The 22,527-nt window shown below is 36.6% G+C and overlaps 1 protein-coding gene across 1 annotated transcript; it reads right to left on the reverse strand.

Annotated features, from left to right (window-relative positions):
• Positions 1 to 557: 557 nt before the first annotated feature.
• On the reverse strand, positions 558 to 22,527 carry CTR9 (CTR9 homolog, Paf1/RNA polymerase II complex component). The gene is made up of 25 exons (XM_013189015.3): positions 22,351 to 22,527; positions 20,386 to 20,484; positions 19,642 to 19,881; positions 19,065 to 19,182; positions 18,106 to 18,195; positions 16,645 to 16,793; positions 13,955 to 14,062; positions 13,398 to 13,505; positions 13,046 to 13,282; positions 12,187 to 12,276; positions 11,961 to 12,089; positions 11,674 to 11,857; positions 10,548 to 10,636; positions 10,118 to 10,303; positions 9,854 to 9,941; positions 9,451 to 9,599; positions 7,395 to 7,511; positions 7,061 to 7,206; positions 5,138 to 5,209; positions 3,858 to 3,993; positions 3,277 to 3,423; positions 2,721 to 2,878; positions 2,356 to 2,452; positions 1,919 to 2,031; positions 558 to 1,661 (listed from the first exon to the last, which is right to left on the reverse strand). The coding sequence occupies exons 1-25, from the start codon at positions 22,393 to 22,395 to the stop codon at positions 1,253 to 1,255; spliced, it is 3,504 nt and encodes a 1,167-aa protein (XP_013044469.3). The 5' UTR covers positions 22,396 to 22,527; the 3' UTR covers positions 558 to 1,252.

Here is a 22,527-nt window from a genome sequence, read left to right on the forward strand (position 1 = left end):
AAAGAGATGTCTCAACTGTTTTACATTCAACTTTGTCTGCTGTGGTTACCATCAGCCCGTAAGCACATGACAAAACATACACAATGAGAACAGCTAATGCTCACAGCAAACCAGAAATAGCAGCATGGGAAACTTAACTTTCAGTTAGTACTTGAAGTTAGGTATCAGTAGTGACAATCTGGACTTTCTAAAAAACAAAAGGAATATAGTTTAGGCTATAAAGTCTTTTAAAAACAACAGCAATACACGATCTTCTCTTAGTGAATGCCTAACTTGATGACCAATGAATGAAGGTAGAATTCCCCACCCACCCCAGACTGGTGCAGAAGACTTTTCAAAACTTCAGGAAAAGACAACTCTGAAGAGAAATCAGGTTCACTTCAGTCTACAATACAATAATGAACAGAGCATGAAATGCGTTCACTCCAACAGCCATACATTTAAGCTAAAACTCAGTTAAAGACTACTTCCTCAAAACACATTGCTTTGTCAAATTTAACATTTTCAGGTTTTCTGCTTCTACCATTTAAGGCTTTAAATAAATCACTCGAAGCAAATGAGCAGGAACGTTTTATTGTGACACCGACATCTTCATCTATGTCAAGTAATATGGAAATACCTCAAAATTTATTTTTTTGACCTGCCAATTTAAATACTGTATCTACATCTGTATCATTACTTTATAAAACTCCTTTAATATTTGCTTCTTTTTCACCTGATTTACCACAGAAACAAAAGCAAAAAAAAAAATCAAACTCTTTGAAATATAAGGAGTTACATTATGGCAAATATGTTCTCAAATATGTTTTTTAAGAGAAAACATGAAAAACCTCCCTACTGACCTGTAATCAGAATGAGAAAGAGATAAATATCCAAAGCTCTTTGTTTCATTTGTTAGGATTTTTAAGATCTATCTATGCATGTATAAACACAGAGCACACAATTTCAGCTACACTGGAACAACCTAAACTGAGATTTAACTTTCCGTAGTTTTTACATGCATTCCATCCTTGGCGTGCTGATTTTAGTACAGGGCTTCTGTTCCTCATCCACAGCAGTTTGAATTTAATACACCATAATCCAACTTAGAGAAACATCCATTAGCTGCTAATAGAAAGAATCACAGGAAGGTTTCACAACAGTTTACTAAAACATTTTTTCCCCATCAGTTTTCAAATATAAAAAATTGGATTTTCACTAGAACTGAAATATATTTACATGAACATTTTAAAAAGATGTCTGTAATTTAGATCTAATCACTGTCATCTGAACCACCTTCAGACCCCTCATTGTTAGATCCTTCTGGTTCAGATTCGTTACCGGATCCTCTGCCAGAACCCTCATTGTCAGATCCTCTCTCAGAATCTCTGTCTGAGTCAGCACTGCGAGAAGCTGGGCGAGATTCATTTTCTGAACCACCAGAACGACTTCTTCCCGACTGCACAGACTCATTGTCAGACTGCTCTGAATCTGACCGTCTCCTTTTTCTGACTGATCTGTCACTGTCAGAATCTTCCTCAGATGCGTGGACGCTGGATCTCCTCAGACTACCTGCCTCGCTACCGGACTTGTTTCTGTTATCAGAATCACTATCAGAAACAATTCGTTTACTGTGCTGCTGTTCCCCATCATCTGAATCACTGTTGCTATTCCTGGCATGTCTGTAGGGGGAAAAAAAACAGTATTAAAATATGCAATGCTTATCTTAAAAAATAAATTAAGATGCTAGGATTTGAGTAATGTTAGCATTATCCAAATGAGAAAGGGAATGGAATAATTTGTAATGGAAAGTGATGTTATAAGTACAACGAAAGGCTTCTTATTATCTTCTCATTATCTTATTATTATTAATACTGTCATTTCTCTTGAAAGCATACACTAAAACTGCAGTGCTTGAGAAGATAATAAAGCTTCTTACCCATCATCAGCAATTTTAAGTTTATCTTCATCAGAAGAATCATCACTAGACGAAATTATGGCTTTTGATTTGATCTTTCCTTTCATTGAAGGAGGCAGACGTTCTGGTTTGGGCTGCATGGGCAAAAACAAAGGGTTGCTTGTTCACATGTCTGGTTAAATCAGAGTGGCAGAAACACTCAAAAAACTAAGATGTGCTTCTAACATGTTCTAAAATAGTTTGATCAAAATTTTCCATTTGCTATCAGATATTGTAGAAGGTTTACGAAATATTCTTTTCAACCCTGAAGCAGCTATAGCAATAGGGAAAGGAGGACAAAAGGTAGTTTGCTACAAGTTTTGTTGTAACTTTCAGCATTAATAAGTCTCTGTCAAATAGAGTAGTGCTGGAGTCCAAGTGCATATTTAGGAAAAAAAGCCATTCAGCATTTAACTTACAGCCTTCTTTTTCTCTGCTTTGGGTGGACGTCGTTTTTTAGGTCTAGGACCATTTTCATGTTCTTCATCATCACTTCCCTCATCTGCTTTCTGGGGTCTTAAACAGAATCATACTTATGTGATGTAAAGTATATCACTGCAAAAACACTTTACACATACAAAACTTCCAGTCTCAAAATTCAGCTGATCAAATGTTACTCATTCTTCTCTTGCATAAGTACTCTTTAATTTTTGTTTAAGAATACATAAGACTTAATCCTACTAACCGCTTAACAAACATTCATTTATGTTATGAAGCACTGTATAAGAATATATTTAGAGCTGTACTATTTCTCATGAGAGTCTAACATGGAAGTACAAGTTACCTCCTCCTCTTTTTCTTCTTTCTCTCTCCCTCTTCTTCTTCCCCATCTTGTTCACTACCACTGCCCTTCCTCTTCTTTTTCTTTCTAGACATTGGCAAATCTTCATCGCTGTCATCGTTGACAAACTCATCAAATTCCCCTGCTCCTTTTTTGGAACGCTGTAATAAATAAAAGCCCCACAATATAGCTTGCTATTCATCTTCCAGTTAAAAGCTACCAGACAACAAGTCAAAATAGAACCTCTCCGAACACATTTTTGAAGACAAAAACACAAACCTCATGTCAACTTTCCCATAATCTCTGGACTGGTATCACTGAAAAACTGATTCCAAATTTACACATTATAATCTGTTATTTTTAAAATTGAACAGAACAGATTTTGGTAATGCTGCCTAGTTCACAACTTAAATGTTAATTTCCAATTTTTACATCAGAGCATTAAATCTGTGCTGTTTCACACTGCAGAGCTTAGGCAGCTTGAAATTAAAACCCTGTGCTATACCGAGAGAATGTTTACTAAAGAAAAAATAGAGGTAAAAAAAAAAATCTGTTCTACCCTGCCTCCACCACCACCACGTTTTTTCTCCTTTGATCCTTCTACTTCACCAGTGAACATTAGAATATTCTTGGTCTTCTCCACATATTGAGCTCTTTGTTCCAGAAGTTTCTTCTGTTCTTCTTTCTCTCTTAGGCGCTTCTCTTCCTGAAACAGAGAAGAAACTAACCATTACTATTATAGTTGTATTATTATATTCACAGGTGTTTTTGTTGACAAGCAACTGGAATATTGACTTCTACAAATTCCACATGTCATAAAGGTTTTCTACAAGGCCCGTACTGAAGTAGGCAAAAGTACAAAGTAACTTTTGTACCAAGTGCTCCCTCATTGGTCCCATTAGTACTAAAATTTGATAACCTTAAAAGGTTTGCCAACACTCGGATTTCATTATAAAAATAAAAATATTTTTAAGGCAATGGAAAAGAATGAGTATCACCTGTTAACTGTAACATCTTCTGCTAACATTTACTATACCTAAGAAAAATATCAACTGGATATTTCATCAGTAACACCAGGCACCATCACAGAGCAGTAGGAACACTTTTTTTTTAATTCAGTAAAATGTAACAGAATAAAACCTGTTCTTTAAGTAGTTTTTGGCGAAGCAGCTCCTTTTCTTGCTCTTGTTTTGCACGCAGCTCCCTCTCTTCTTCATCCTGCTTACGTGCTCGAGCCACGTGATACTGGGCTTGACTCAGTAAATCAGAGCATTGCCTATAACATGCAAAGGTTTCAAGTAAAGGAAGGTGGCAGACATACTAAAAGGAGTAACAGTTTCATAAAGGGTATGCATCACAACATTATTTGTGACAAAAATAAGCTACCTGAAATACTGCAATAGAAGACCAGTAGAGATTTTTGAGTAAACTAACACATTTAATATTAATATAATTTATCTTTAAGATGCAATACACAACTTGGGAACTTGCTGGTTTACACTTAAAATTTAGCCAATTCAAATACATAAAAATCACAAAGAAATCATTTCAACCCATTTGGACAGCTTCAGAACTATGGTTAATAAAAAGAAGTCATTTAATCTGAACTTATTAGCAAACCTAATCAGAAAGGTAGTCACAAACTTTATCTAAAAAAATCCCCACAACTGTATAAGAGTTAAGGTTGCATTAAGTGTTCCAGTCTCGTAAAACATTAATGAAAGGTGCTTTCAGTACCATTTCTTAGCTATGTTACAATGACAAATTCTTTTACTATTAAAAGATAGAAATTTTCTTCTCCGTACAAAATGCTTTAATAATATCTATTTAAGATATATAGTGCATGATTGCCAGTAGAAGTTATTTGTATGTCTATGTAAAAATAGGGCAAACTGCATGAAAAACATAAGAAACAGACAGGCTTAAAAGAAAACTGATTTAAACAGGCTTGTGTATAAACACATTACCCTGAATAAAATTTAAAGACTAGACATTGCGAAACATAAGTATTTCATGTTTTAATAAATGATCCACTCTAGTCACCAAAAGTTATCTTAAAAAAATTTCCAAGAAATCAAACCTGTTAAATTATCATTAAAGCCAAAACAGGGAGAGCTAGAGATCTTTAAATAAATTTTCCACTCTCCCCTTGATGGAAAATCTGCTATTAAAATAGCTGAAGTTTTGCAGCCTCTCGTTGATAGAGGAGAGCACAAGTTTAGAGTTTTAGACTGCACAAAAACATTAGAAAGCAAAGATAGGAAGAGAAAAAAACAGTAACAGCAAGTAACCCTGTAGTTAGATTTCTACCGTTCTATGAAATAGCTAAAATTTTGGAAAAGTTTTATTCTGGAAAGAAAAAAAAAAATTGAAAAAAGATAACATTCATCCCAGTTCCTGAATGATTTTTTTTTTTTTACCTGGCTTCTGTAGCAGCAAGTGCCAAGTCAAATCTCATCTTATCACCCACTTTACTCAAGTAACTGAAGTACCTAGATGATAAAGACAAGCAAAAATAGTATTAATTATATGTTTAGTGCAATTTTGCCTTAAAACAAAGCATTTGCTCCTGAATTATAATCCTGTAAGATGCAACAGAAGACAAAACCCTCGATTTGCTACTTTTAATACAACAAGTACATTCAGAGATCTCAAATGCAAGACATGCTAATTTATTTTGTCTCAAATCTGTCCAAAACAGCCTCCCTGAATCTAGTTCACAGGCCCTAGTGAATATAACGTACCTTCAAATAGACAGGTAAGCTATGATGATCACTGCTTTGAGAAGAGTTTGTAACCATTTAAAGGAAAAAGAGAAGGACAGTCCAACTTTTTTGAGGTTGCCAGTTTCTTTGCATGTTTATAATGAAGCGTTTTCATGCTAGGTTGAACTCTAAAGGCTTAAGCCTATGAAGTATTTCCACCCTCAAGTTTAAGCTTACGGAAAGTGTTCTCCAAAAGTTAAATATATCAAACATTTGATTTTTTTTTAGTAAATTGAATACCATATAAAGACATGAACTCACAAGTTTCCAACTGAATTTAAGACAGAATTCGTTTCTGAATGTACACTGTTTGCATTATGTAAAGCACTAGAATTTCTAAATCCTTGATTATATGAAAAGTTTTCTGTAGTTGATAAAATAATTGGAATACCTTTGTGCCAAAGATCTGTTTTGGTCAATTCTATAGCAAATTATAGTTGCAAAGGAAAATGAAGAACTAATCTCAGGCCGCAGTTCCTGCCACTATAAACATCTGAAAGCCACTATCTATCCTGGACATAAAAACAGAGCTAGGAATGCGTAAAGCAAGTACCAACTGCATCAATGATAACGTAGGAGCAGAATAAGAGGTTGAAAGCTGTACTGGTTTTGGCTGGGATAGAGTTAATTTTCATCTTAGTAGCTTGTGTGGTCCTAAATTTGGGATTTGTGACCAGCACAGGATTGATAACATACTAATGTTTTAGCTGTTGCTTAACAGTGCTTACATTGTCTCTTGTGGTTTTTTTTGCACTGCCCTGCTAGCAAGGAGACTGGTGGTGCACAAGAAGTTGGGAGGGGAACACAGCCAGGAGAGCTGGCCCCAACTGACCAGAGGGATATGATGTCATACTTAGCAATAGAAGTCGGGGAAAGAGAAGGAAGAAGGGGCTGGGGAAAACACTGTTCAGAGTTCTGGCATTTGTCTTCATAACTGTTGTTGTGAAGCAGCTCTGCTTTCCTGGAAATAGCTAAACATCTGCCTGCCAATAGGAAATTGTGAATGAATTCCTTATTCGGTTAACCATGTTGTTTTCTCCCCATAAAGCTTTTTTTTTAAGCCAAATACTATAGATTTCAAACAAGTTTCAGAAACAGCTTCTCTTCTTAATTTATTAATGCGCTTAGGCTTTACTTGCCACCGAGAAGACACGGTTATCAAGGACTACTACTCATTAACTAGGCTCATATAATATAAACAGATTTCATTTTGAGATCTAGTTTTAAACTTCACAGGTTATTTTGAAAGAAGTCCTCCAAAAATGTATTAAATTTGCAGAACACTTTTCAATGCATTTTCAACTAAGTTCTTCTACGAAAAAGTGCCTCAACCATAATACAAAACTCCTTGGGAAATACGTATTGGCCACCTGGCCAAATAAAAATAGTTCTGGAGCCAAGTCTGAACACACAGTTTTTGTCAGGCAAAATCATTTTTCTGCTAGAAACTCTAGAATTCAATACAGTGTTTCACTGGAGATGATTGCTCTTCCAATCATAATTTCAGATCTACACTGCACTTTTACTGTAAGGAAACTAAAATATATTATAATGATTAGTAAAAAAAATCAGCTTTACCTGTGGGCTAGCTCCAGTTCTTTCACAGCATTAAGCACCTCTTTTAGATTGCTTTTTTCATCTTTCAGGACAGAGGTAGCTAGTCTTTGTAGCACTAAAGCCACATTAAACATAAGGACTGTATCACTTGGCGCAACATGTCTGGCCTGTAAATGAAAAGCGTGTTTTTAAGATACTTTACAACATGATACAGAGGTATACAAGTAAGGTACACAGAGGTACACAGAGAAAATAAGCACCACTATTTCAATTCAAGATACTGAATTTAAAGAGACCTAAATATGCAGCAATCTACACTAATTTTATTATGATCTTTGATATTCTATATTCATACCTTTAACAAAGTTTGTTTACATTCCTGCAATTTCCCACATTTGAAGAGTGCCCGGGCCAAATATAACAATACTTCAGTGTTTTGATGCTTATAGAACTTCCTGAGGCAGTTCTCATACTGAAATTGAAAAATAAAATTAAGAGGTGACAATGGTTAGTTATTATGGTTAGCTAACTACATCAAATGTTTCCCTTCCTAGAAAGTATTACTGCTAATGTGCTTTTTTTTTTTTCTTCAAAAAAAAAGCAGCATATCTGAAAACTGGCAGCAGTCCTGAAGGCTCTGTAGGTCCTGAAGTATAATAAAATGCTTTGCAAATACCATCTACTGCAACAAACACCAGCAAGACTCATTTTTAAGAGCACTCTCAGTTACTTTATGTGGTATGAAAGAAATCTGCTTTCTTGGTTCATAGATAAAAATATATGGAGTTACTACATTAGGCATATCTGATGCAATTAGTTACAAAAAAATCCCCACCTTTAAGATAACTCAGTATCAAATTAGTCCTGTCCACCTAGCTGAATAACTTGGCATATCTAATTATTTCTTTTACACTGTATTTTCTTTCACACTACAGCTGCTCTAAAGTGTAAAACACGACTTGTCACTATATGTTTTATGGGCCTTCAATTAAAGGTTCCAACAGTTAAGAAACCTCATCCTTTTCAGTAACAAGTGCCTTTTTGCCATACTCTCTTCTCAAGCCATCTTTAAGTGATTCTAAATCTCCAAAATATTAAGAAATACAAACGACCTTTACTTCCAGCTCAAATACAGAAATCACCCTGTAATGCCTGAAATCACTACAGAGGGGTTGCATGGCATTGTGAGCATCCAATTTTCACTCACATTTAGAGTCAAAGATTTTGTATTTAGCATTAAGTCTGCCCCAGATTTGTATACTTTATGGTCGAGAACTCACTAGAATACTTGTTGTGGCTGCAGCAAGCTACACTATTAAATTCAGTTTATCTCCCTTTGAGTGCAATATCATGTATATCAAACTTGGGCTTGTACCAACTGCATAGGAGAAACCAGGGAACAATAAAACACCTCAGTGAACAAACATGATTCTTCTAACAGCCTCACACAAATATATTGGCAAATCAGTATAATATTTTTCTGACAAATCAAAAGGTGAAAGTTCACTGCATTGCTAAAATTAGATTTCTCATTAGGCTTTTTTCAGTAAAGACAGACAAGGTCTTAAAGAAGACAGACTTGACTCAAATAACAGAATGCATTACATCGTGTTAAAGACTTTTACCAGTAGTTCACTGGAGGAGAGTAACTACTGAGCTCTTGATCAGGTATAAAAGGTCCAGTATCTTATATTCCTTATAACCATCACAAAAACCTTGAGGATAGTTCTGAATTAAGTATTTTTGAGCCTCGATGTGGAATAAATCCTCACTAAACAAGTTTTTACTGAGCTTCTATCCTATCCAACATATAATTTTTTAAGCTTGCTTGTATGTTTTTTAATCAACTAACTTAGAACAGATTGATACTTGGAAGTTAGTTTGCTTGAGCAGGTTGAACTAGATGACCTCAAGAGATTCCTTCTAACATGATTGACCCTGTGATTTTAATTGTGGCAAAAGAAATCATGCCAGTCAGCTCTTCAGACAGCTCTGATCGTTCTTGCAAATGATTGCATAAATAATAAGAATAGGAAGTGTTGGTCTTAAAAAAAAAAAGGCATCAAATTGCATTTACTAATTTCAGTAACAACTGAAAGTAAGTCACACACAGTAACTACACTGACTGAAACCTCTGACTGAAAACGAATTTCATGACCAAAATTTTAACTCAATCACATTTTAACTCTGCTACATGGAAAAAGGGTACAAGTGGGGAAACGCTTTGTTAACCTTATCTACATTTGGCAGTTTGTTTTTAAGTCTAGAATGGACAGCCAATATTACGCTAGAAATAGACCTATAAGTAGTTAAAGTATTATTCAGAAAACTAGCAGCTGCCAGGGACAGCTAAGAAACATCAAGAAGTCATCTAACCCAACATATTATGTAGTTCAATTTAGAGATGTTACCATCTGCACAGCACTGATGTACTGTTTTTGTTCTACATAGATATGTGCCAAATTCAGCCACACGTCACTGATATCTGCTGTTGCCTCTCTCACTTGTGCAAAAACATCACGAGCTTCACGGAAATATCCTTTATGCGCCAAGACAGCTCCTAAGGGGAAAGTAATATGTACAGTGTAAGCTTCCAGGTTCGCATACTATGTACTCCTGCCAAAGAAAACGAAATATTGCCTAAATCAGGCTCCCCATTAAAAACTGACATAGCTGCCATATGAAAGCTATTCTTTCAAGCGCTCCATTAAATAGTGTGCAGGCCCTGCAAAGACAATTCTACAGATATTAAAGCATGAAACATAAGAATATCATCATCATCTCTGATGTAAGGAAAACTAGTCTAACATTCACCTATGCCATTAGCAGCATACAAATTCTTTGGATCATTTCTGAGTACTTGCTTGTAGATTGCTAATGCACGGTCTTGATGACGCTTCTCCTGTGGAAAGAAGTATCCCAGTTGATCACTCATTTCTACAACAAGGTATCTAAGAATCTACCCAGTATTTTTATGGGCTGTAATATGCCAAATAGGCAACGAGAAGAGCATTCTGAGTAGCTAGCAGCTAACAAAAATAAGTAAAACCATACGCAGGGCAGACAGATGCTCATTACCTTTTCCCTGTCCCTTGTGGGTTGATGTAGAGTCTGCAACCAGACATTGCCAAGAGCCAGCATGGAATAAGTATCATTTTGTGTGGAAGGCTGCTTCAATATTCTTTCAAATTTCTTCTGTCCTGGACCCCACTCTTGTTTGGCCAAATGAAGATTACCAATCAGAGACCAAGCATCCGGATGGTCCTGAATTAAAAACTCACTGTCAATTGCAAAGGCAGCATTTTCCCCTGCAAGGTTACTTTTCCAAGTGTAAAATAAATTAAATTCCATATTAAATAAATAAATAAAAGAGCACACTATAGCAGTTCTCTCTCCTTCCCCTAGTTTATGTGAACAGACAAAATAGAATTGCAACACAAGAACAAAATTGAAAGAAAAACCTGGTATTTCAAGTGTTTTAACTTCAAACACTTAAAGGGTTACACACCTGATTTATTTGAAGCGCCTCTTTAAACCAATCAGAAGCCTCATAAAAGTTTCCTTTATCCCTAGCCATAGCTCCCAAGCGTAAGTAGCCTAAAAATAAAGAGGAATAAAACAAACAAGCCCAGAATCAGGAAACAGGTTAAATTCATCTCAAACAAGCAAAATACTGGCAACACATGAATTTCAAAAGCAATCTTTTCTTGACCTGCTAAGGACAGCAAGCATAAAGACACCTTTCATATTCTACTCAGGATGAGATGCACTCTGTAAAGAGGAACTTCTATCCACAGCAATGATAAAGAAATTGCAAATTTCTAACACTTCAATGTAATTTAAATGTTTTAAATTGTTTTCACAAGTTAAAGACAATTCATAAACCTCAGATAAAGCAGGCTACATCAGTTACACGATTTCTCTCCCCCCACATTAAACAGCTCTCCCACTTCTGCAAGCTTTGGGAAGCGCAGGGGGCAATGATACACCACCAAAAAAAAAAAAAACCAACATTATTCTGAAGCATACTGCATGCTGCAGCTTGCTAGGCAAGGGCTACCTCCTCTCCTTTACAGGAAGTATCACAGATCAGATACTTGGGGGCAAGAGGAAAGGTAGAGCGAAGAGCAAAAACAGGATGTGCCATAGCAGCTGCACCAATGCCCTCAACAGCTACTCTTCCCTGGAAGACGACCAAGGTCCATGACAGAGACACTTTGGTAGAATCACTATTTCCACTGAGCTAAGTAGTAGGTGTGGTTGCAGAGGCTGGGCACATCAAGTGGATGGCCTTGATTGTACCTGAGCGCTGAGGTGCTAAGGCTTTTGGGTATGGGTGGAAGGGGAGCAGCAAGGGAGCAAAAAGCATCCAAGTCTAGACAAGCTAGTTTGCTAGATTTTTGGAATACAGTAATGATCTACCAATAATCAGAAGCCTCAAGCCTGGAGATGGGACTATAAAGATGATTCAGTCCTTAAAAACAGTAGGTATAACAGCAAGTAGGTAAAAAGGCCCCAAAACTACTAGGAAAATAACTAAAGATAGATACAGGGAGACAAGAAAACACTGTGGATGGAAAAATCTCTGGTATTTTAAGGAAGACTGTGGAACTGAAATATCAAACATTTCTTACAATCAACATAATTAGGATGTTCTCTTAAAATGTTTTTATACAGCTTTTCCGCTTCATGAAATTCACACATCGCCTCATATAGTCTGGCAAGGTTATAGGACGTTGTTACAGAGATAGCATTGTAATAATGCTCATCATGTTCAGCTTCTGCTTTTGCACGATCCAACGATGCCAAAAAATATTTCTAAAGTATAAAAAGAAGAAAAGAATAAAGCACTCCAGTATATTCTTAGAGGAAAAGTTCAGGTGATCATAAAATTCAGTTCAAACTTTTAATTATTACATACCTTTGCTTCTCCTAGGTTTCCCAGCCTGAAGTGCAGAGCACCCACATTATTCAAAATCTCTGGTGGGACATCAGCCTGCACTTTCTCTTGCAGAATGCGTGTGGCTGTACCATAAGCTGACAGTGCACCCTTTACAAAGAGAGAGTGGATGACAAACAGGAGAATGAGCTTCATGTGCTCCTATAACAAGCATTGACACAAACAGGGTGAATTACATCTGTAATACCTGTATATCAGTCTGTTCTAGAATTTGGGCTAGCTCAATCCATGCCTCTACATCATCAGGATATTGTTCTGTGACTTTCTTTAGATGTCCCTGAGAAACAGCAGAAAACAATTAAACTTCTTTGTGGATATAGAAATTGTTGTAACAAACCTCAAAGAAAGAGCAAAGGCATTGACCTTAATACTAGAAACCATACTGAACCACACTGGAAAATAAAACATTCTAAACATCTGCACAACTGACTAAAGCCTGGAAATTAAAAAGAAAAAATTCACATTACTTTCCTTCCTTATTTCTCTTTTTTTTTTTTTTTAAATAAGCTGTTCTACAGAAACAGAAGCACAAACTATTACACATATGAACACAAGAAGCTATAATGTGATGGCTAATATTAGGTGCATTTATTTACCCAGCATTAGATTAAAAAAGTCTTTCATTAAAGAAAAAACGAAAAAGCAAAGTAACACCGTCCTTTCAGATAAGCTAAGACCAGTGCTTTCAGGAAATCACTAGCTATTATTACACCTTCAGGAAATCACTACTTAATTTGACATTTTCAGATAATATTAACAGACTGGAAGAATTTTGCCTTTTAACAGCATCTAATACAAATGTGAGGCCAGAGCTCCCCTAAATTTCTGGAGTTGTTTTATCCAATGCCCAGTAGGAATCCTAGTTCTATGCAAAAGCTGTGGTTCACCACAGTTAAGAGGATCTCTCATGACAGCCAGTATTAAATACTCCATATTTACAGTCAAGAAACCCTGAGCATCTAAAGGTACAGACTCTGATTTCAAGTCTGATTTTCAAGTTCTACTCTTGCATTTAAAAGTATGATGCAGGCAAAGGCAGAACTCACCTTTGCAATATCCCGTTTCTCCTGGTCTTCTGAGGCCGCATAAAGAGATCCAAGGATTTTCATAGTCTCATAATTGTTAGGATAGGCTTTCAAAACTTTTTCAAAGCATTGTGATGCATTCTCCTTATCCCCTCTATAAATGTACATTTGACCCAATCCAAAAAACGGAAGTACAAAAGAAGATGAGGCAAACTGAGTGGCCTGATAGTAATACTGGAAAGCTTGATCGTAATCTTCCTAAATAAAAATTAAAGAAAGAGCAGGGAAGGTTTTCACAGGTAAGCTTTGTATGAACTTTTATAGCCAGAATATTAGGTGTAATCTCAAAGGGAGTTTTTAAAAGCTGTCCTACCTGTACATGAAAAGACCTAGCCAGCTGGTAACAACTCTCTGCCTGCATTGCTTCAACTTCGGTATTATGGAAAGCGTGAAGGGCCAAATGTTGTACTTTACCGTAATCCTAAATAAATAAATTTGAAAGCCTTCACTTTATTTGTTGTCAAGTGATGTATTATTTAAACAAGGATAGGTGGTAAATACAGGAAAGCTTTAGACACAGCACTGACTAAATAACGATAGTTTTAGTGGTTTCTTTTCTTTTCTGTATTCCATACCTATAGCATATCTTAAAGCCCAGAAGAGGGAAGAAAAACAACAAAGAGACAAAGAAATCCCTTTAGAACACAAAAGTGAGCTTGATTTAAGAAATAAGTACACTTTTCTTGGCTTTCCTAAGAGAATAATATTTAAAAAATCTAAGTCAAAAACTTTACACTTACCTATCTATATTAACAGTTCCATATTACACACCACTTAACCTGATGAAGTGAGATTAAAACTAACATTGGAAACCTTGCTGTTCAGAGGTTATCAAGTATTCGACTAAAATTCCACAGACTTTCTACTTACCTTCTTGAAGAAGAAGTGATTAGCCAAATGGTTCAGCACCATTGGATTACTGGGATCAATTGTGTAAGCCCTAGAGAGAAGTTGGACACCATTCTTGATGGAATCGGCCTAAAAGAAATATTCACAAGTATCATCAGCATCTCAATAGCTGTATCTTACTAAGATTTTAAAAGTTATCCTTTAGTGCACACTGCTTCAGGAACTGTAACATAGTCCTTGTTAGCCTCGCAGAAGAAAGTAAATTCAGCTGCCAGCTTTCCTCCCTGAAGCACAAAGACCAGAAAATGAAGCCACCACATAGGGTGTGGAAGAGAAGGGTAGAAAACAACAACAAAAAACCACAACACAAAACCCATTAATACAACAAAAGAACAGAACAGGAATTTCTAGAAAAAATAAAATACCCAGCCTTTGTGTCTTTTGGCATTTCACTCCAACACCTCTGATAGCCTTCCTTCTACTGTTCAACATCCCTAACTCCTGTTTGTTTTAGGTTTCAACATTTTACATGTGAACAGAAGTGAAAACGTTTTCATGTTCTAAACAAGAAACTCCGATGCTGAATTAAGAAGTACTGTAAATTAAGTTCCAATGAAAAACGGCAGAGGTTACCTACAGGCATTACTATAAAAAACATACCCTTTTATAGAGAAATCTTGCTGTTTAAAGAAACCTTTCTATGGCTACTAATTTCACTTAAAAGTTCACGTCCATAACGGGTCAATAGTTGCTACTTATTTGGGACAGCAAAGAGATTTATATCACAAGCACATCAGCTCAAATTTGTATGCATTTCTGAAAAGAAATATAAAAGATATCAAAACAGAGATACCAAAAATGGCATCTAGTAATCATGTAAAAATCTGTGCTTTACTTTGCTATTATTATCAGCAGAAAGCTATCTTATAGAACATATTATGTTTTACGAAGTTGAGACATACAGTAAAGTCCAATGAGCAGCAGCTCAAACACAATTTCATTTTAAAATGGCAGTATCTTTCTGATACTATCACAACAATATATCCTGGTTAAGAAATACTGTTATTCTTGCCTAACTTTCAAAGGCAAAAGACGTTTTATAATCACAGTATTTATGTCTGACTTTTCCAGTAATTTGTGTTTCCTGTCCAATTTCAACTACATCTAGTAGATGAGCAGAGGTCTCAAATCTCCTACACACTTTGAAATAAAACCAGAGAGGACAAACCTCAGTAATAATACAGGGTAACCTCTACCCTCATTTAACATGGTAAGATCTTTAAGTGGGGGGGGAACACTGCAAATACCTACGCATGGAAGAGACATCAATTAGCAGTTGCATCTTAGAGAGAATTTTTTCCCTACAGAAAGCTTTCTTCCTCCCCCATGTCAACTCTTTGATGTTATACTAATTTTGCAGTGCAGTTGCGGAGACAGTTTGAAATAAAACACAGACAATACATTCCTCACAGCCAAATCTGAGTGGGTCAGCTTTTAACTACAGCTATTCAAAGTTCAAGGGGACTTTAATCAAATGAGTTAAAAGACCTCGGGGGGGAGGGGGGGGGGGGGGAGGGGGAAGCAGGTTTCATTAGTTGCTTACCCATGGAATTATTTATTATGATCTGATTTTAGAACATTTTTGGTTGTCTCTGTGGTTTTATTGAAAAACTCTCATGGCTACATTTACCCAAATTATTTACGGAGGTCTAAAATATTTTTCTCCATGACTTACTGAACCAAGTCATTTTCAGATATTCTGTACTAAAAGAAGGCCTTTCTAGATACTTATGTATTCTACGGAAAGCAATACTGGAAGAACACTAAAATTTAGCAACACGCAATTAAGCAAAAAAATTTTTTGTTTTTTAAATCTTAGAGGTCCTATCCTCCCCAATAATTTTCTTAACATGGAACGACCATCCATGTGATCTGACTGATCATCAGATATTCCGAATTCAATTAAGCTATATTTTTTCTAGTGATACAACATCTAGAGAGGTAGGATCACCAATTTACCATTATTTCAGACTGGTTAAAATTAGTTGTCTATTCTTTAGTTTACTATGCAGCACACATGACAAGGTAGTTTCAATATAACTTGAACACTTGTTTGAACATTCACATTCCATAAAGCCCTAAAAGCCCAAGACTAACCTCCTGAGACTATATCTTTTACCTTCTTGCTAGCATAATGCTCTTCCAAAAAAATTCCTGATCCTCTGGAATACAGCTGCCATTGCAAATGAGGTCTCCAAGTATTTGGTTACTTTCTGATCATCCTAAGTACAAACTCGTTTAGTTAACCTTCATGGAGTTGCAAATGACTAAGTAAGGCTGGCTATTAAACAGATCTGTAACTGTTGCTCATTAAAGAGAGATTTTTAAAACTTTTTTTTTTTACTAGACGCACATTCACACATCTCACCAAGGATTTATATTACTTTAATTAAAATAGAACTAGTTTTCTGTACTTACCATCTCTATTAGCAACAGAGTTGAAGGTTTTTAACCACAGAATAAAGTTATACAGCATATGCTGCTTATACCTTAAGCACAAATCATCCATCGTTCAATAGTAACACTAGCTAAAATGACTGAACCACAAATTTTATTACACGTTTTTAAAAAAGGAGCACCTCTCAAAGGATAAAAAGTTTGCTGTTTTAGGTAAGTCAGGTAAGTATGGTTTCTTGTTAAGTTGGACCCACCTCTTTATTATTGAGTTCCAGAACAGCCAGTCCAACCAAAGCCCCTACGCATTTTGAATTGAGCTCCAGAGCTCTGCTGAATGCCAAGCGAGCTTTTTCCAACTTGTTCAGTTTTACGAAGCAATGGCCCATACCTAATCGAACCTCAGCTAGAAAACAAGATGACACCATTCAGAATCTGAACATTTCAACAAAAACTTGATTTATTTTACACATTCTGGACATTAATACCTCTTTAAAACCTATAAAGCCTTTTAATGATTTGTTGTTTTTAAGGGTAGCCTCCCACACTTGGTAGCAAAATTAATTTTAATAGGTTAGTAAGACCTTATTTCCTCATACACTCCAGAAGACCAGTCTGCATCTCCAGAAGATTCAGATAGGAAGCAAATAGAACATTACTTTTATGGAAATGTAATAGAAATAACAAAGGCATGAAAAAAATTGTCAGATGAAAAGGCTGGAAATTTCTTGGGCAGGTCAAGTACAGCTGAGACCAGCAGGCCTCCAGAAAACACAGATGAATAGACAAGTTCGCTAGGTGCTTTGCCTCCATCAACCGATTCAACTGCTAACAAAACGCTGTACATCACCCTCTAATTTCCACGATCTGTACAGATGAACTAATACAGAAAACTTCACATCATATTGCTCTTTCAAGATGCTTGCAGACTAGGAACACAGAGACATTTATACACAGTATCTGAGTGTATGTGAGCAGGGCATGAGCAAAAGATGTCTATTTAAAAGTACAGCCTGCATTTCTAAATCCATTTTGGGAGCAATGGTTCTTATGCTAAGCCAGACTACAGAATACACATCAATTCTGTAATAAGTTATTTTTCAGATATGTTATCAAAAAGCATATCACATCCCTCAAGAGACTTTAGAATATTTATGATACCATTGCAAATATCCTGATACTTCTAACTCAAATGCATAGCTTTTACAGCTATTATACACAAGTCTCCTAGATTTTTGCATTAAGAAAACCATACAACACAAGGAGAGCTCTTAGCGTGCACTACAGCTAGAATTTTAGATTTCAAGTCAATTCATTATTAATGCCAACATACTGATGTAATTTTCTTAACTTTTATTCCAAGAGATTGTAAATAAGTTATTATAGTCTTGAACGGCATTTTCCTCCCCACTCCATACAATTTTAACTTCTCTTACATGCAACTTCTCATTTTCCAATAGCTAATTAGAAGGTAATAATCAGAAAAAATCAGAAAAGCATTTTCCCCAGCATGATTTCTTTCTCTAACAATTAAGGTGAACTGCAAGTCAACAAACTCTCAACTCTTTGATAATGAGGGTGTGTGTTTTTCTTTTTAGTGGAGTTTATTTTTTGATTTTTGGACAGCTACAGAACACACACACACAAAAAAACATCAGATACTTCAGTTAGGAAGACCTGAGTTAGACCTTTCCACTACAAAATAGCTTTTGTCTTACCTGGGCAACCTGGATTGGTACGCAGTGCTTTCTTGTAGTAGGCAAGGGCTCCTCTATAATCTTTCTTGTTGAAAGAAATGCATGCTTTACCTGTTATAACACAAAGGTTGCAAATAAATCAAAAATATACACAAAGCAGTTAAAAACCAGCTCAATTCTGATTTGGTGAAGTTGTACCAATTTTCAAATGTTAGAATTAAACACTAATAAATACAATTAAAACACTAACAGGAAATTCAGACAACTACAACTGTTTTATTATCTTAGATGATGTCAAGCATACGAAACAAGCAAAGGAATACATTAAGTTTACATTTTCCTGGTTTTCTGCATAAACTTAGTTCTTTCCTGGTCCAGAAGAAAGATGCTTGCTAAGACTAGATTCATTAGTGAACAGAGAAAAATCAGTTTTACAGCTGACCCCTTGGTACTCATGGTATCCTCATCTTAGAAGTATAAAGCTTCACTGATGTCATCAAGAAAATTTAAGTAGTTGGACTGGATGTAGGCAAACAGGTTTCAATGCTGTACCACATAATTACAAGTGAAATTTCCAAATTCCAAAAGCTTCGTTCGGGGGAGAAGTATTTACAGTGTCAGCAGGATAAAAAACACGCTGCACGCTTGCACTGTGCTCTGAGGGCAAGTTTCACACTGTAGAACTTAAGGCTTTAATCACTACATGAACACGGCTAAAAAACAAACCCAAACCAAACCAAACAAAAACCCCAAAACAAAGTTAAAAGGTGTCAGGATGCTGGCAAACATTGTACTTTTTCCTAGCTTTTCCATCTGCGTATGCTTCCCACATTTAAAGTAATCTCCATCACACATTTCTGGTCAAGAGCACATACTTCATACCCTTCTTTATCTCTCTACTTACATACATACCCCCTTCTTAAGCATAACTCATTCCAAAACTCAACTGAAGAGACCAAGTCAAATACTCAAACTCATACCGAGAAGGGCAGGAATATTATTTGGAGACTGGTTAAGCACAAAATGGAATTGTGCATCAGCTTGGTCCATCTTATCACCTTCAAGCAGACAAAAACAGGCTCTTCCCAACAAGTGATTCTAGATAAAGAAAACAAAATGGCCACTACATTTATTCTCATAAAATTGGAAGATTGGAAAAGATTATGCAATAGGACTCTTTCTATGATTAATTGATCTCTCTTGCATCAGAATGAGGAAAAAAAAAAAAGGTCTTTATCGCCTACTGAAGTTCACACATGGACAAAAGAGTAACAACCAACCTCCAAACCCCAAAGGTTGAGTTATATAGTTCTATCAGGTGTCCCAAGCAACAAATAATTATTCCTGGTAGCATCAAAGACATTTCAGATACTTGTAAGTTTTATGTACACATACTATGCATCTTTAAACAAAAGCCTGAGCATTTTCTACCTTCTCTTTACTGAATTAATACTTGCTTTCTTTAGAAGTGGTTTTTTGAATTCACACTAAAAAATTCAGGTAAAAAGAATGATTAAAAAAATTACAAACGTGGATTTTTACACAGATTGTTTTTACCTGATCATACATGATGATTTTGTCAGCCATCGTATATAATAAGGTAGCTTGTGTAATGAACTCCTTCTTGTTATCTTTGTTCTTCTCCTTTCGAGCTTGCTGTACATAGTATGCTGCCAGAGTATCCAGACATGTCATCTGATCTTTTTCATGGTCTCTGTAGTCCAAGTTTCCATCTATTCGTGCCGCTTCCAACAGCTTCACGAAGTCTTCTGTTTTCCCTTGTTTGTAGTATTCCAGCTATAACATATACAGTTTTAACAGACGGATCCATAAGGCATATAAGTATAGGGATAATCGAAGACATTCTGATATCACCAGGTTTTTTTTCTATCATCATCTCAACTTAGTTTTACCTTAAAACACAGATGAACTCTTGCAACTATTTATTATAAAGAATCAACTGTTTTTCCTCTGAATGTCTTTATCTTTTTGCACATTTCACCACACTTCAACAGTATGAAGTCCCCCCATCTTTTTATGAAGTACGTAATCAAAGAAGCAAAATGGTAAAACTAAGGATTAAGAAAAAAATTAAAAAGCAGGCCTCCAGCAGCATTGTTTCATTAAAAAAATAAGCTTAAAATGTTAACATGCATATGACAAATCAAAAATATCTGGTCTAGAATCGGTTATCAAACAAATTAAGTTCCAGTTCTGAATTCAGTTATCCCTGGCCATAAAAGTACAGAAGTGGAAATTATTCTTGGACAATTTGAATAAACAGTTTGCGTATATACTAACCGCTAAGGCGATCCATATGTGTAGTTGCGTGTGTTCCTGTTTCAGTATACTTATAACTTCATCACCCTCAGGTAATTGATCAAAGTCAAGCTCGATAACCTAGAATGAAACAGAGATTTTCTTTTCATAAAGTATTAACAATGTTATTTATTATTGAGCTCAAAGCAAACTGGACATTTCAGCCCTTAAGACATAAATAATTCTTTCCATTTAAACAGAACTGTGGACAAAGAAGTGACGGCTTATTTTATTCTGCAAAATACAAAAGTGATAGCCTCTCACAAATATCTGAGAAAAGATAGCCCAATTGACGAGATACTAGTCAGGGAAAATAGAGTTGATACTTCAACTTCTTTCATCACAGCCTTCAGGCTCAGAATGTTCACAGTTCAGCTAATAATCAGATAACCAAGTTGCGTTGAAACATCCCTTCAAGAACTGCTCCATTTTAAAAACTTACAGGTAATACAAATCCTGCAGATAATACAAAGATCTAATATACAGTTAAAACTTTCCAAGTAGTCAGTTATCAATACCCAAAATGTACCTAAGAACCCTGCAATTCTCATAAAGACATCCTTACGCCTCAAAAAATTAAGAGATTTATTGAAGTGGCAAACATGACAGATAACAGACTAAATTTCTGATCATTAATAACCATAGTCACTAATAAGCAAATGATGTCAACAACTTTTCACTATGACATCGTTATTTTCCAAGTACTATTTTGCCAAGTTGATCTACTCTTCTGATAGGGAAAACGAGGAAAAAGGAACAAATATTCTCAAGGAAGGATGCTCAGGAACGCAATTTGACTGCCTGTTAGTTCACCTGCTACTCAATCACACTATCACCTTTGATATTAGCCATCTATGTTACTATTTAGTTTTAGAGTAAGGGAACAGTGCAATTGTTGCACCCAGGTTCGTCCCATGATACCAGTGCAGGTTCTATTACTCCTACAATGGGGTTAGAGCCATCCAGTTTATCAGGACTTACTGTTTTGATTACCCAAAATCAGAGTGCCAACACATTTTTTTTTCTACAACTACTGTTATTTTTAGTTTGAATGTTTTTTAACTCGGGCAATACCAACAGCAAACTAAGATCGTTATTAATGAAAAATAGGTATTATCACAATTTTTTTACTTCCATATTTATTTACTGTGTAGGTAAGTTATATTTCATAGCAGCCATTAGTGATTAATCCAAAACTTAGGACTCAAGTGGCTCTAAGCATAAGTTGAAGAACACTACCAAGATCAATTATTCATGTTGACACCTATTTCTGTCACAGAACAGTGTTCCTCCCCCATCCCCCATATAACCTGCAGAGAATACACCACAGAAATACCTTTGTGAGACTTAAGGACACATTAGCAATTGTCTGGAAACTTGTTAAAGAAAGGACAAGGAGTTAATGTATATGTTCACAAAAAGAGTTTTTCAATCCATAAACAACATGTTTCAACACCTTATTCAGGTAAACTATTGAGTTGATGTCTGCTGCGAGGTGCTTCAACCTCAAACTTTCCACCACCCTGTGAATTTCCAACTACTTCTATCAAATCTGCCTAACCTCGGCTTGTGCCAGATTACCTTAAGCACAGTTAAAGAAATCCGTGAATCCACCCCGAAATAACATCGCAGAGGGGACCAAGCGCCCCACTTGTGTCTTTGTGAAAACTCCCTCAACAGAAAAATCGGTGCAGTCTGGATCACCGGTGTCTGTCCAGGAGAAGACCCGAGGCAGGCAAGGCACGAGCTGAGCGGCAGGTAGCGCTCCCAGCGGGGACTCGGCTCCTCCGCGCCCAGCTGCTCGGCACACCGGCTTTGCGGGGCCGGGGCCGCCCTCCCTCACGGAGGAGCCCCGCGGACAGCCCCCGGCCCCGCGGACAGGCGACAACCACCTGCACGCCGCAGCTCCTCCCCGTCCCATCCCCAGGCCACACCACCCCGACTCGCCTCATCGGTGTCCCGCAGGGGGATCTCGATAGAGCCCCGCGACATGATGCCAGTGACGAGGCCGCCGCCGCCGCCACCCAGCAGCCGGCCGCGAGCGCGTAACGGCCGCGGCGCGCGCACTTCCCTCACTGCCGCCGACTGACCCGGACGTGCTCGGGCAGAGGGGCGGGGAGAGGC

This window comes from Anser cygnoides, chromosome 5, assembly GCF_040182565.1.
Source record: "Anser cygnoides isolate HZ-2024a breed goose chromosome 5, Taihu_goose_T2T_genome, whole genome shotgun sequence".
In the NCBI taxonomy this organism is placed as follows: Eukaryota; Metazoa; Chordata; class Aves; order Anseriformes; family Anatidae; genus Anser; species Anser cygnoides.